The 12637-nt window shown below is 40.5% G+C and overlaps 1 protein-coding gene across 2 annotated transcripts in view; it reads left to right on the top strand.

The window, feature by feature from the left end:
• Positions 1-1798: 1798 nt before the first annotated feature.
• FBXO33 (F-box protein 33) overlaps positions 1799-12637 on the top strand; it is a 32797-nt gene continuing 21958 nt past the window's right edge. The window contains exon 1 of one of the 2 annotated variants that reach the window (XM_047863966.1): positions 1799-2618. In XM_047863966.1, coding sequence (XP_047719922.1) covers positions 2011-2618 — 608 coding nt within the window. In that variant the 5' untranslated portion in view covers positions 1799-2010. The remainder of the gene's footprint in view (positions 2619-12637) is intronic. The other variant, XM_047863965.1, reaches the window with a different exon arrangement.

Raw genomic sequence — 12637 nt, 5'->3', positions numbered from 1 at the left:
AATCAAGCCTTTAGCATTAATGTCTAGGTTTATTAGAAATTCAAGCACTAAAGAGGTAAGCTTAACACCAAGAGAAAGTAGTCAATTATAGAAGGGGAGATATTTTACAGGATAGTAAGTCTCCTCTCTTTAGCTAATCAGAAAGAAAAAAAATGTGTTGGGGGGATGACTATTCTAGATTAAAAGAGACTTGAAATACATAAAAAAGTGTGGTCTTTAATTGGATTATGGTCTGTATAAAACAGCTGTAAAGGTCAATTGGGAGATAAATGGATAAATCTGAAAACTCAGAATATTAGATATTAGAATATTACATAACATTAAGATGTTATAATTAAAACTGATATTTCTGCTATAGAGTTAATGTTTTTATGGAGATGCATACTGAAGGACTTAGAAGTGGAATATCTATGTAGAGGTCTATGTTCACTTCAAAATATTTCAATGTTTACGAAATAAAAAATTAAAATCCAAGTCTCAACTTCCTAACTCACTGCTGTTTCCATAAGTGTTCATTAATGTATTCATAAGGTATAATAATTACATAGAAAGATCACTTCCATACAGAGGTTGAGAAGTGACCTACGATGAATGATAGCTTTTTTTCTCAGCTGAAAAGAACTCAGAGGTCACAACACAATATCGTTAGCAACATGGTACGTGCAAGGCACCAAAAACCATCGAAGCTGCATGAACGGAGAGCTGTGCCCTCAAAAAGTTAAAAATAATCTAGAACAGCTTCTTGGTGTTTACCACAGAAGAACACGGCTGTTCCAAGATCGTAGCTAAGGCTCTGAAGCGGCAGCCTCACTAAAGCAATCCTCAATTATTACATAAAATCACTTATTCCTTTCTGACTTCACCGCCCCTTACAACCAGTTAACTACTTCCCAAGTTGTGATCAAGTAAAATGGGACACTTATTCAAAAACCCTTCTCTCAAATTAGGGGCGCCAAACTAAAGAAAACCTTTATCATAACCACAAGCTTCTTTTCAAGTGGGGCCTTTAAATCTCACAATGGGGAACTCAGAGACTCCCTCAAACCCTGAAGAGGCTAATAAATCATCTAACCAGACCTCACTGCCTTTTCTTCCCCCTCTCCCTCAAAATCCAAAGGGTGGCGCTGTTCTCACTCCTTCCCCACAGACCAGGTGTGCGCGGAGGTCATCTGCATGATGCGACCAGTAGGGAATGTCCACCTTCGGCCTTGGTCTGGGCTCTCGGCCGCGCCGCGCCGCGCCGCCCCGCCCCGAGTTACTCCTCTCCCGACACAGCCCGTCCAAGTTAGCCCGAGAGTCCACCCGCCTCCCTCTGCTTAGTGGCTCTCTCTCAGAAATCTCAGAAACTCTTTTAACAATACTCTGGGCAGATGGATCGGCTGAGAAACACCTCGCACGCTGGCACTCTGGCTGAGTCCTTAGCCCAAGAACTACGAAACTTAGAATGAGAAGCATCACGACCCCTCGTACTGACCCTAGTTCCTCCACTTCCACAGCCTGAACGCCCAAATTAACTAACTTACACTCTTGACGGGGCTCAGTCGCCGCCAGGAGCTGGGACAAGCCGCCTAGCGCAGGAACCAACCGCGCTTCCCGCCCCGCCCCGCCGGCCTTCGTGCGTCAAGAGTCACGTGCCGCATCTCCCTTCCCTGCCGGCAACTGGGCGCTCCCCTCTTCCGGAAGTCGAGCTCAGCCTCGCCGGGCTCCTCCCACCACCGGTGACGTCAAACTCAGCTTCTACCACTGCTCTGCCTCTGCGTCCAGGCGCGGGGAGGGTTGCCGTTTCCTTAGGAAAAGTCCTGCCGCTTCCGAGGCGCTAAACATTACAGGCGAGCGTTTTGAAGTTACTGAGTGTATAGACTTTGGACACGCGTGAGTAGAGTTTAAGGAGCCAGAAGCTGGCTATCTAGAAGCCACACCCGCAGAGGCCTTACCCCCTCTCCGCAATTTCTGTTGCATTTGGTTCCGCCGAGACCCACGACGGTTCCGCCCCCTTCTTCCTTGTCATTGATGTTGTTGTTCTTGTCAGTGCCGCAGCCCCGACCGCCGGGAGCTCGAACCCGAGCCGGGGCCGCCCGGGTGGCGCGGTGGCGGCGGCAGCGGCTGCGGCTGCAGCAGCTGCGACGGCTGCGGGGGCTGCTCCGGGGACTGCGGGGACGGCCGGGGGCTGGCAGCCGGCGGCGGGGCCGGATGGCTCTGTGCGGGCAGGCGGCAGGCGCCGCGTCGCTGCCCAGCGAGCTGATCGTGCACATCTTCTCCTTCCTGCCCGCGCCTGACCGGCTGCGGGCCTCGGCTTCCTGCTCGCACTGGCGCGAGTGCCTCTTCTACCCTGCTCTGTGGCCCCAGCTCCGCATCTGCCTCCGCGTCTCCCCCGCGGAGCAGCCTCGGCTCGAATTCCTCATGCGCAAGTGCGGCTGGTTCGTGCGAGAGCTGCGTGTTGAGTTCGCCGCCGAGAATTACCTGAGCGGTGGCGGCGGCCCAGGCGACGGAGGCGGCGCGGATCCTGGGACTGGCGGGGAAGAAGTCGAGGCCCTGCAGCTCTCAACCCGTTGGCTGGAAGTGCTGCGCACCTACTTAGAGCTGGTACTGTGCGTGCTGGTCAGCATCCGGAACAACAGGTAGGCTCATCATGGACCTCCATCCATCCTCCTTTTCCCCCTCCCCCTCTCCCGGGGCCCCGTGTCGCTTCCTCCCTCTCGCCCCGAAAAAGATTCAGTGAGGATACGCCTGGCAGCTTTGGCGTTGCTTTCTTTCTTCAGTGACTGCGGGTGTCAGTTCCAACCCGGCAATTTCTTTGAGGCGGGAGGTCATAACGGGACTCATCATAACACTTTATAAACATTGATGGACTTGGTGTTTGTCAGACATCACTTCTGGCGCCTTCCAGGCACTGTCTCATTCATCCTCTCGGTGGCCCTGGGATGAAGCTGACAGGCGCCGTCATTCTTCATTTTACAGATGAGAGAACTGAAGCTTGGAGGGTGAGGCCTGTGAATGAGTCTTGAGAAAAACAAAACATAACCCAGTGTTTCTGACCCTGAACCTGTCCATTCAAGATAGTTCGTAGTGGGGGAAGAAGTAGGTATACAGCTGGTGTCTCATAGTTACAAGACTGCGTAAAAGAAATCTTTGACAGCCATTTTCTTACCAGGAATAGTTTTCATTAACTGGGCCAGGCACAAAGAGTAGGAGTGTTTGTTAGAGGGGTGGGGGAAGAGCCTGATCATCAGGGTTGGAAGTCCCTCCCCTTGCACTTCCAGACTCAATTTATCCCCAGTGATTCACCTAAAAGTAGCACGGTACAGCTTAGTGTTTGCGTGTGCTAGGGGAACTGGCCAGTGTCTGCAAAGAGTAAGCACATAACTGGCCTGGTTTTGCATCAGGACTTGACTGTCATTCTGGGACTAACTTCCTGTTTTCTGACTTATTATCTTTATCAGCATTTTCCTTTATTTGCCTGTTGTCCTTTCCAAAATCCTACTCGTTTTTTGTATCTGGATATTCTAACCAACCTTACAATTAAACTATGAGTTGGAAAAAAGTTCAAAAGTTCCAAAAGGAGCAACTTTCATAGTAATGATCGTTTAGCAGTTTACAAGTACATTATCTTATTTGATCCTTTCAGTGACCCTGTGAGTTAGGCAAGGCAGCTATTAATCCTATTTTATAGAAGGGAAACTGACACTTAACAGGGTCAAGTGATAAACGCATTGTCATACAGCATTTTCTACAAGAGCAGTGTCCTTCCTTTTGCAATAAATGAATTGTGTTGAACAGCATGAATTATGTTGAACAGGGTTGAGAGAAGGTGCTGATTTAATACTAGGTAGATAGATATAGATATACTGTCTCTGAATCAAGAGTGGGAGGTAAGCAGAAAGCTCCAAGTTGTACCTGGAGCATGGCTCCATCTTTCCAGTGGCCTGTGTATTTCCCCAGCTTTTCACATCAAGCCATAACATTTTCGTACATTGATTGGATGTAGCAAGAGAGGCTGTTTGAAGCTGTAAATTAGAGACTCTCAGTTGAATGTATGGCTAGAGGACCAAACGACCCAGAGTTTAAAAGATTCAGAGTCAGTGAGCGCTTAAAATACTGATGAGACCAAGAGTGGAAGTGAATTCAGTGAGCACTAATTAGATTTTTCTGTTCTGAGATCAGATGGCACTTCTGAGCAACCATCCAAAAAAAAAAAAAAAATTGTGTGCCTTTGGTCCAAGTATGATCAAGCCTTACATAGTACCTAGTTCCTTTTAAGTGTTTTAATAACTGGTTGGTTGGATGCATGGATAACGTTATGTAGGCAAAATAGTGATATATCACCTCTTCCTTTTGTTAATTCTTCTCTCCCTACTTCCCTTACCACTGCTGGATTTTTTGGTTGTTTTTTTTTTTTTTTAACCTTATTGAGATATAATTGACAAATACAAGTGTACCTACCACCTTTATTAGCATCCTAATCTACCTGTCTATATTGCCACCTCATGCCTGCCCTTTTGGTTCATCTATCACTTCTGTACAAATATAGCACACTGTCATCCCTGATTTTAAGGTATTCTTGTCATTTACTATATGGATGGTGCTGTGTGTTGTGCTGCTTGGTAGCACGTTCATTGTATGTGTCTGGAATCAAAGTATAGTGTTATTACATATATTATCTGTACTAATGATATTTCAAAGGGTTTTTTAAAATAAACTATCTTTATGTGCTTGGAAATAAGTTAATTTAACCTTTATTTTTGAAAATGTCTGGAGATATTTTAGTAATATTAAAAGTACTAACATGAATGTTAAAAGCATAAATGGGACTAGTTTTCTTTAAATTGTAACAAATTTGAAAATGTTTTAAATCAAGTTGCTTATTTGGTAACTCTGGTAAAGCCTATACTTATTTCCTTCTGTAAGCACTTAACCTACAGACTCAGGGTCAGTAAAGAAGAAAACCATTTCATTTAGAGTTTTTTGGTCTTTCCAAAAACATTAAATTTAACAACTAATGAAAAAAATGAACATTTAATATTGTTCTTTACACTTCCAACTTAAATTTACAGTGGTTTTGCTTTACAATATCTGCCATTTTGTAAGTACCAAAGGGGGTTTGAAACCTACCAGTTCACAAGTATTATGCTTCCAATCTTTGTGGTAAATTCCTTTATATAATTTATACAACTCAGACAGTTATTTTGTTGTGTTCCAGTTATTTTCATGCACCCCAGGAAAAGAACTAAAACTATAACCTTGGATTGTGGGAACTTTTCAAGGGTACTCTTCCAAGAGGATAATTGGCATCGGTTTTTGCTTGATTCCTGGGTTTTATATGCACGTGTACTCTCAGAGTGACCATAGCCTCTTTATAGGTATCTTAGGTGTTAGGAAGAACTGACGAAGATCAAGGGTGTCCAGAAATGTCTCTCAAAGGGTAAAACACAGTCCTCCAGGTTTCAGAGCTCCCTTCCCTTCAGGAGGCTACAATATCTGCCATTATTGTAAGAAACAGAAAGTAAGAACAGAAATACAGCAGGTATTTCTCATTCATCTGTATTATAAGTTAAATAGGCAGAATATCTTCTGCAGTTCTGTAAGAAATTGTTCTTAAAAGTTCAAAACAACAGATACCACTTTTCGGATTTAATCTAGTTATTGAGTAGTGCTCGTTTGACTACTTGGGAAAAATGAGAGTTCATGGACAATAAAATTAATGATAATAGCTAATAGACTAAGATACTAAAAATACTTATTTTTAAACAGCAGGCATAGGTTCATTGCCATGATCTAGTTTATGCTTTTCTAGACTGTATGAGTATTTTACAATTTACTTTGTATGAAATTCTAAATTGGGGGAAGTACTTTTTTTAAAGATGAATACCACAGTAGGCCAGAGAGATTTTATACGAGGGTAATTTTCCTCTTAAAAATCTGGGCTACAGCTCCCAACTACATGTATGTAGATTGACCATTTCATGGTTATGTCTGCTTATATAACCTCTCACTAGTAAAAGATCTATTAATAATAGATCTGGTTGTATTGATTTGGCATGTTCAGTGAAGAAGAGTCTTAACACTTTGTATTGTTTTCTCAACATCAGTCTACCAAAATCCAAAAACAGGCCATTTAAAAATACATCTTAAATTAGGTTAAAAATTCTTTGGACATTTCATATTGTTATCTAAGACAGTAGGAAATACCTTTGAAGATGTTGTGTTCAACAATCCTCAGCCTTATTTTTCTTGAAATATTCCCCCCCCCCATAGTGTAGTAAATACATGTAATAATAGCATCTTACTTGTGAGAGCTTTTATTATTCACTTAAAGAAGCCCATTTGAAGAATAAATATTAACATATATTGGGACTCTGACCAGTGTACCGTGTCCAAGAGACGGTTGCCCATAGAGAAGAGAGGTGAGATGATGCATACCCAACAGACTCCTTACCTTAAAACTGACAAATTAAAGTGGTTCCATAGGGATAGCCTCAAGGTCATTGAGAAATGAGGAGACTATCCTGTTAAAGAAACTAACCTCCTCAGAGAGCTGCTGAGAATTAGGGTTCTCTGTAGTCCATAGATACATTCTTACAATGACTGAGAACTGATAGATGGAGGATAGGAAATAAAACTTAGCAAAGGATTGTCAAAGTAAAATATTATTTTTTCTGTGTTAAATGAAGCTGTAGAGCAGCTTTTGAATGAACTGATTAAATTATTTTCATTTTAATATGTTAGTTCTGAGGCAGCCTTGGAAGAGTTCACCCCACTTGATCAATATACAAAGGGCCTAAATGATAGCTATTTAAAAAAAAATCTGTTTTTTCGTCCAAATATTGAGAGCCTACTAGGTGCCAAACAGTGAAGACAAACTCACATTCTCATGGACTCAACATTCTAGAAGAGAAAGAAACAATAAATGAAAGAAAGATTATTTCAGGTGTGAAATAAAATAAAATCTAAATGTAAAAGAAGACTATGTAATAGTGACTAGATGGCAAGGGAAAACCTGTCTGAAAAGCAACACTTGAGATGCAATATGAGTGACAAAAGTCACCCATCTGAAGATTTGAGCAAATACCAAATTAAACAGGAAAAAAAAAATTAAACACCAAAGCCTTAGGCCAGACAAATTTTTGATGGATGGAACAGTAGGAAATTATGGCAGGACCATGAGAATGAAAGTGGGAGGGTTGTCAAGATGCTGTCTGAGTTGTAGAGGGAAGAAGAGATGGAGTTGGTTATGTGGGCTTGTGGAATGAAGTTTGAGCTACATTCTAAGAATAGAAGAAGTCACCAAGAAATATTTAAGGGCAAGAGTAATGTGATCTAATTTGGCTTTTAAGACAATCACTCTGGTTGCTGTGTAATGAATGAACTATACGAGAGAACAAGAGATGATGCGAGGAGACTTGGGAAACTTTTGCAATAAACTAGGCAGACATGATGGTAGCTTAGAGTATGGTTGGAGACAATGGAGATGAAGAAAAGTGAATAGATGTAGAATGTATTTTGGAAGTACAGTCAAGAGGACATTATTCTCTGTAAGAATCACTGATTTCTTGTCCTTAGTATTGTTAAAATGAACTTTTAATAAATAGCATGTTCAATAGCAATTTTAAATGTCAGTCTTAAGCTTTTGTTGTCTGTAATCTCTGGGATGTAAGGATGATGGTGATTCTTAGAAGGTAATTGAGTAAGTGAATTGTAAACAAGTGCTAGAAAATTGCTTTTAGTTAATGGATCCTAATAAAGCTAATAAAGAATACTATTATAGGCCGATGACTTACTTCAGGTCCCTAAAATTGTGCTGTATAGTTTGAAAGCCACTAGTCACATATAGCTTCTTTATAGCTTTTTAATTTTTAATTTCTTAAAATTAAAGATTAGTTAGGCATACTAGCCACATTTCAAGTGCTCAAGGGGCGCCTGGGTGGCTCAGTTGGTTAAGCGTCCGACTTTGGCTCAGGTCATGGTCTCACTGTCTGTGAGTTCGAGCCCCACGTCGGGCTCTGTGCTGACAGTTCAGAGCCTGGAGCCTGCTTCCGATTCTGTGTCTCCCTCTCTCTCTCTCTGACCCTCCCCCATTCATGCTCTGTCTCTCTCTGTCTCAAAAATAAATAAACATTAAAAAAAAAATTTTTTTTTTAAAGTGCTCAGTAGCCCAGTGTAGCTACTGGCTACCATTATTGGACAACATGGAAGAGTATTGCCATGATGACAGAGAGTTATATTGGACCACTGTTTGCTAAAGTGTCTGTTTTTGTTTGTTTCTTTTGGCTATGATCATTCATTAGCATTTGTGCGAGAAGGAAATATGTTACCAAAAGTGTTATGTGGATACAAACATACTTGGTATTAAACATGGACTAAGAAAAGAATTGACCTGAAAGAATTTCGTGCAGTGATGTAGATTATTTTAACTTTTATCTGGTTAGAAAAGTAAAATGTTACATTTTATGAGCCCCTTTACAGCACTGGGAAAGATTTTAACCTTTTTAAGAACATTTCTTTGAAGTACCAAGTTTTTATGTATTCCCTTTTGCCATAGTTCATTAGACTTGGCTGTATTAACTTTAATTTAGGGTGGCTATGTTTTGCATTTTTCCACTGATACTATTTATTTACATCAAAGAAATAATTTGGAGCTTCTGAAATGGAAGGAAATATAGTAGTTATTGCCACCAATGAAGTTCCCCAATTCTGAACCACAAAAGAGAGAACAATAAGGTCATTATGACCAAGATACCAGAAATTTTGGGGTCCCAGTTATATTAAACAGTCCAACAGAAATCCCAGAAAAAGATAAAAGGTTTTCTGGCCTCTGTAGTTAGACCTTGAGGAATATTTCTTAGGCTCATAGGTGGTTAATATTATTTTCAAAGCATTCCCTGAACTAACTCAATGAATCCACAGGCATACCTTGTTTTATTGTGCTTTGCTTCTTATTGCACTTCACAGATGTGTTGTTTTTGTTTTTGTGTTTACAGATTGACATTTTGTGGCAACCCCACATTGAACAAGTCTGTTGGCACCATTTTTCCAACAGCACTTGCTCACCTTGTGTCTCTGTGTCACATTTTGGTAATTCTTACAATATTTCAAACTTTTTCATGATAATTAGATTTGTTATGGTGATCTGTGGTCGGTGATCTTTGATGTTACAATTGTAATTATTTTAGGGTGCCACAAACCATTTCCATATAAGACAACAAACTTAATCAGTAAATGTTGTGTGTTTTGACTGCTCCAATTACCAGCCATTCCCTAGCCTTTTTCCTTCTCCTCGGGCCTCCCTGAATCCCTGAGATACCACAGTATTGAAATTAGGCCAATTAATAACTCTGAAATGGCCCTGAGTGACAGGAAGAATCACATGCCTCTTCCTTTATTTTTTTTAACTTTTTTTTTTAAGTTTATTTATTTAGAGAAAGAGAGAATGAAGAGGGAGGGTCAGAGAGGCAGGGGGACAGAGGATCCCAAAGTGGGCTCTGTGCTGACAGCAGAGAGCCCCACGCAGGGCTCGAACTCATGAACCATGAGATCATGACCTGAACTAAAGTCAGACACTCAATGACTGAGCCACCCAAGTGCCCTTCTCTCGCTTTAAATCAGAAGCTAAAAATGATTAAGCTTAGTGAGGAAGGCATGTCAAAGGCCAAGACAGACCAAAGGCTAGACGTCTTGTGCCAAATAGTTAGCCAAGTTGTGAATACCAAAGAAAAGTTAGTGAAGGAAATTAAGAGTGGTATCCCAGGGAACACACAAATGATAAGTGGAACAGCCTTATTGCTGATAAGGAGAAAGTTTTAGTGGTCTGTATAGAAGATAAAAACAGCCACATTCCCTTAAGCCAAAGCCTAATCCAGAACAAGGCTCTAACTCTCTTCAGTTCTGTGAAGGCTGAGAGAGGTGAAGAAGGTACAAAAGAAAACTTTGAAACTAGCAGAAGTTGGTTCATGACATTTAAGGAAAAAAGCCTTCCCCATAACATCAAGGTGCAAGGTATAGTAGCAATTGCTGATGTAGAAGCTGTAGCAAGTTATCCAGAAGATCTAGCTAAGGTAATTAATGAAGATGGCTACCCTAAGCAACAGATTTTCAACATAGACAAAACAGCCTTCTGTTGGGAGAAGATGCCATCTAAGACTTTCAGAGCTAGGGAGGGAGAAGTCATTGCCTCGCTTCAAAGCTTCAAAAGACAGCTTGGCTCTTTTATCAGGGGCTAATGAAACTGATGACATCTAAGTTGAAAACGGTGCTCACTGACTATTCTAAAAATCCTAGAGCCTTTGAAAATTATAGTAAATCTATTCTACCTGTGCTCTGTAAATGGAACAACAAAGCCTGAATGAACAGCATATCTGTTTACAACATGGTTTGCTGAATATTTTGAGCCCACTGGTTAGACCTACTACTCAGGGGGAAAAAAAATCCTTTCAAAATATTACAACTCATTGGGGCGCCTGGGTGGTTCAGTCAGTTAAGCAGCCAACTTCAGCTCAGGTCATGATCTCACAGTTCCTGAGTTCAAGTCCCACATCTGGCTCTGTCTGTACTGACAGTTTGGGATTCTCTCTCTCCTTCACTTGTTCTCTCTCTCTCATAATAAATAAATAAACTTAAAAGAAATAGTTCATTGACAATGCACCTGTTCACCCAAGAACTCTGATGGAATTGTACAATGAAATTAATGTTGTTTTCATGACTGGTAGTTCAACATCCATTCTCTAGCCCAAGGAGTAATTTTGATTTTCAAGCCATACTATTTTTAAAAATATATATTATAAGGCTATAACTGCCATAAATCATGATTCCTCTGATAATCTGGACAGGGTAAGTTGAAAACCTGGAAAAGAATCACCACTCTAGGTGTCATTAAGAACATTCATAATTCATGAGAAGAGGTCAGAATACCATCATTAAAGGAGTTTGGAAGAACTTGATTCCAATCCTCATGGGTGACCTTAAGGGGTTCAAGATTTTGGTGGAGGAAGTAACTGCAGATGTGGTGGAAATAGCAAGAGAACTAGAATTAGAAGTGGAATATAAAGATGTGACTGAATTAGTGCAAACTCATGATAAAACGTTAATGAATGAAGAGTTGCTTCTTATGGATGGGCAAAGAGAGTGGTTTCTTGAAATAGAATCTACTGCTGATGAAAATGCTGTCACGATTATTGAAATGACAACAGAGGATTTGGAATATTACATAAACTTCGTTGATAAAGCAGGATGGTTTGAGAGGATTGACTCCATTGTGGGTAAAATGCTATCAAACAGCATTGCATACTACAGAGAAATAATTTGTGCAATGAAGAGTCAATTGATGTAGCAAACTTTATTGTCTTAAGAAATTGCCACATCTACCCTATCCTTTAGCAACCACTACCCTGATCAGTCAGCAGCCATCAGCATGGAGGTAAGACTCTCCACCAGTAAAAACATTTGGTGAAAGCTCAGATGATGGTTAGCATTTTTTAACAATAAAGGTTTTTTTCTAATTTTGTTAAATGTTTGTTTATTTCTGAGAGAGAGAGACAGAGCATGAGCACAGAGGGGCAGAAAGAGACACACACAGAATGGGAAGCAGGCTCCAGGCTCCGAACTGTCAGCACAGAGCCAGCCACAGGGCTCCAACTCACAAACCATGAGAGCGTAACCTGAGCCACCCAGGTGCCTCAGCAATAAACAATTTTATAATTAAGGCATGTACACTTAGACATAATACTCTTGTGTACTTGATAGACTACAGTATAGCATAAAAATAACTTGTATATGCACTGACTGGGAAACCAAAAAATTCATTTGACTTAGCTTTTTATTATGGTATTTGCTTTATTGTGATGATCTGGAACCAGACCCATAATATCTTAAAGATATGCCTGTATATGTGTAGGTTTTTATAAAAGTCTGTCAAAAATTCTCATGGTTGTTTAATTCATAGGGAAATTCTTATGCTAAAAAGAAAACTAGCCCTTTTCATGAAATTTTAATATGCATATATGTGTTTTGTAAAACATACAATTTAAATACGTATATTAAAATTGTATGTCCATTTAACTATGGTTGAAAAGGTAATGCAGATAAATGCAGGGGCATCTGGGTGGCTCATTTGGTTAAGTGTCTGACTCTTGACTTCTGCTCAGGTAATGATCTTACAGTCACGGGATCAAGCCGCATGTCAGGGCTCTGCACTATCCAGAGCCTGCTGGGGATTCTCTCTCTCCCTCTCTCTTTGCACTCCCTCCAGCTCTCACTCTTCAAAATAAATCAATTAACTTTTTAAAAGTGCATATAACTGGTTTGAGAAAAGAAGTTTCACTTTTCTGGCAAATATGATATTTTAGAGGGATTCCTAATGCATCTTGTACCTAATGTACACCTGTACCCTAAATTTGTAATATGTTAGGTATAGTTAAATAGACCCTAATTTTTGTCATGAACTAAGGTAAATATATTATTCAACAAGTATTTATTGAATGCCAGGCCCTGTTGTAGCAACTGGGGATACAACAGTAGTCAAAGAGTCCTGCCATCATAGAGCATGTTCTAGTGGGGAAAAAAAAAAAAAGACAAAAAACAAGTAAGTAAAATATATAGTATCATAGTTCATAATACATGCAGTGAGGCAAAATGAAGCAGTGAAGGG

This window comes from Prionailurus viverrinus, chromosome B3 (genome assembly GCF_022837055.1).
Source record: "Prionailurus viverrinus isolate Anna chromosome B3, UM_Priviv_1.0, whole genome shotgun sequence".
NCBI lineage: Eukaryota > Metazoa > Chordata > Mammalia > Carnivora > Felidae > Prionailurus > Prionailurus viverrinus.
The sequence above is the reverse complement of the archived record's forward strand: the minus strand, read 5'-3'. Positions and strand labels throughout refer to the sequence as shown.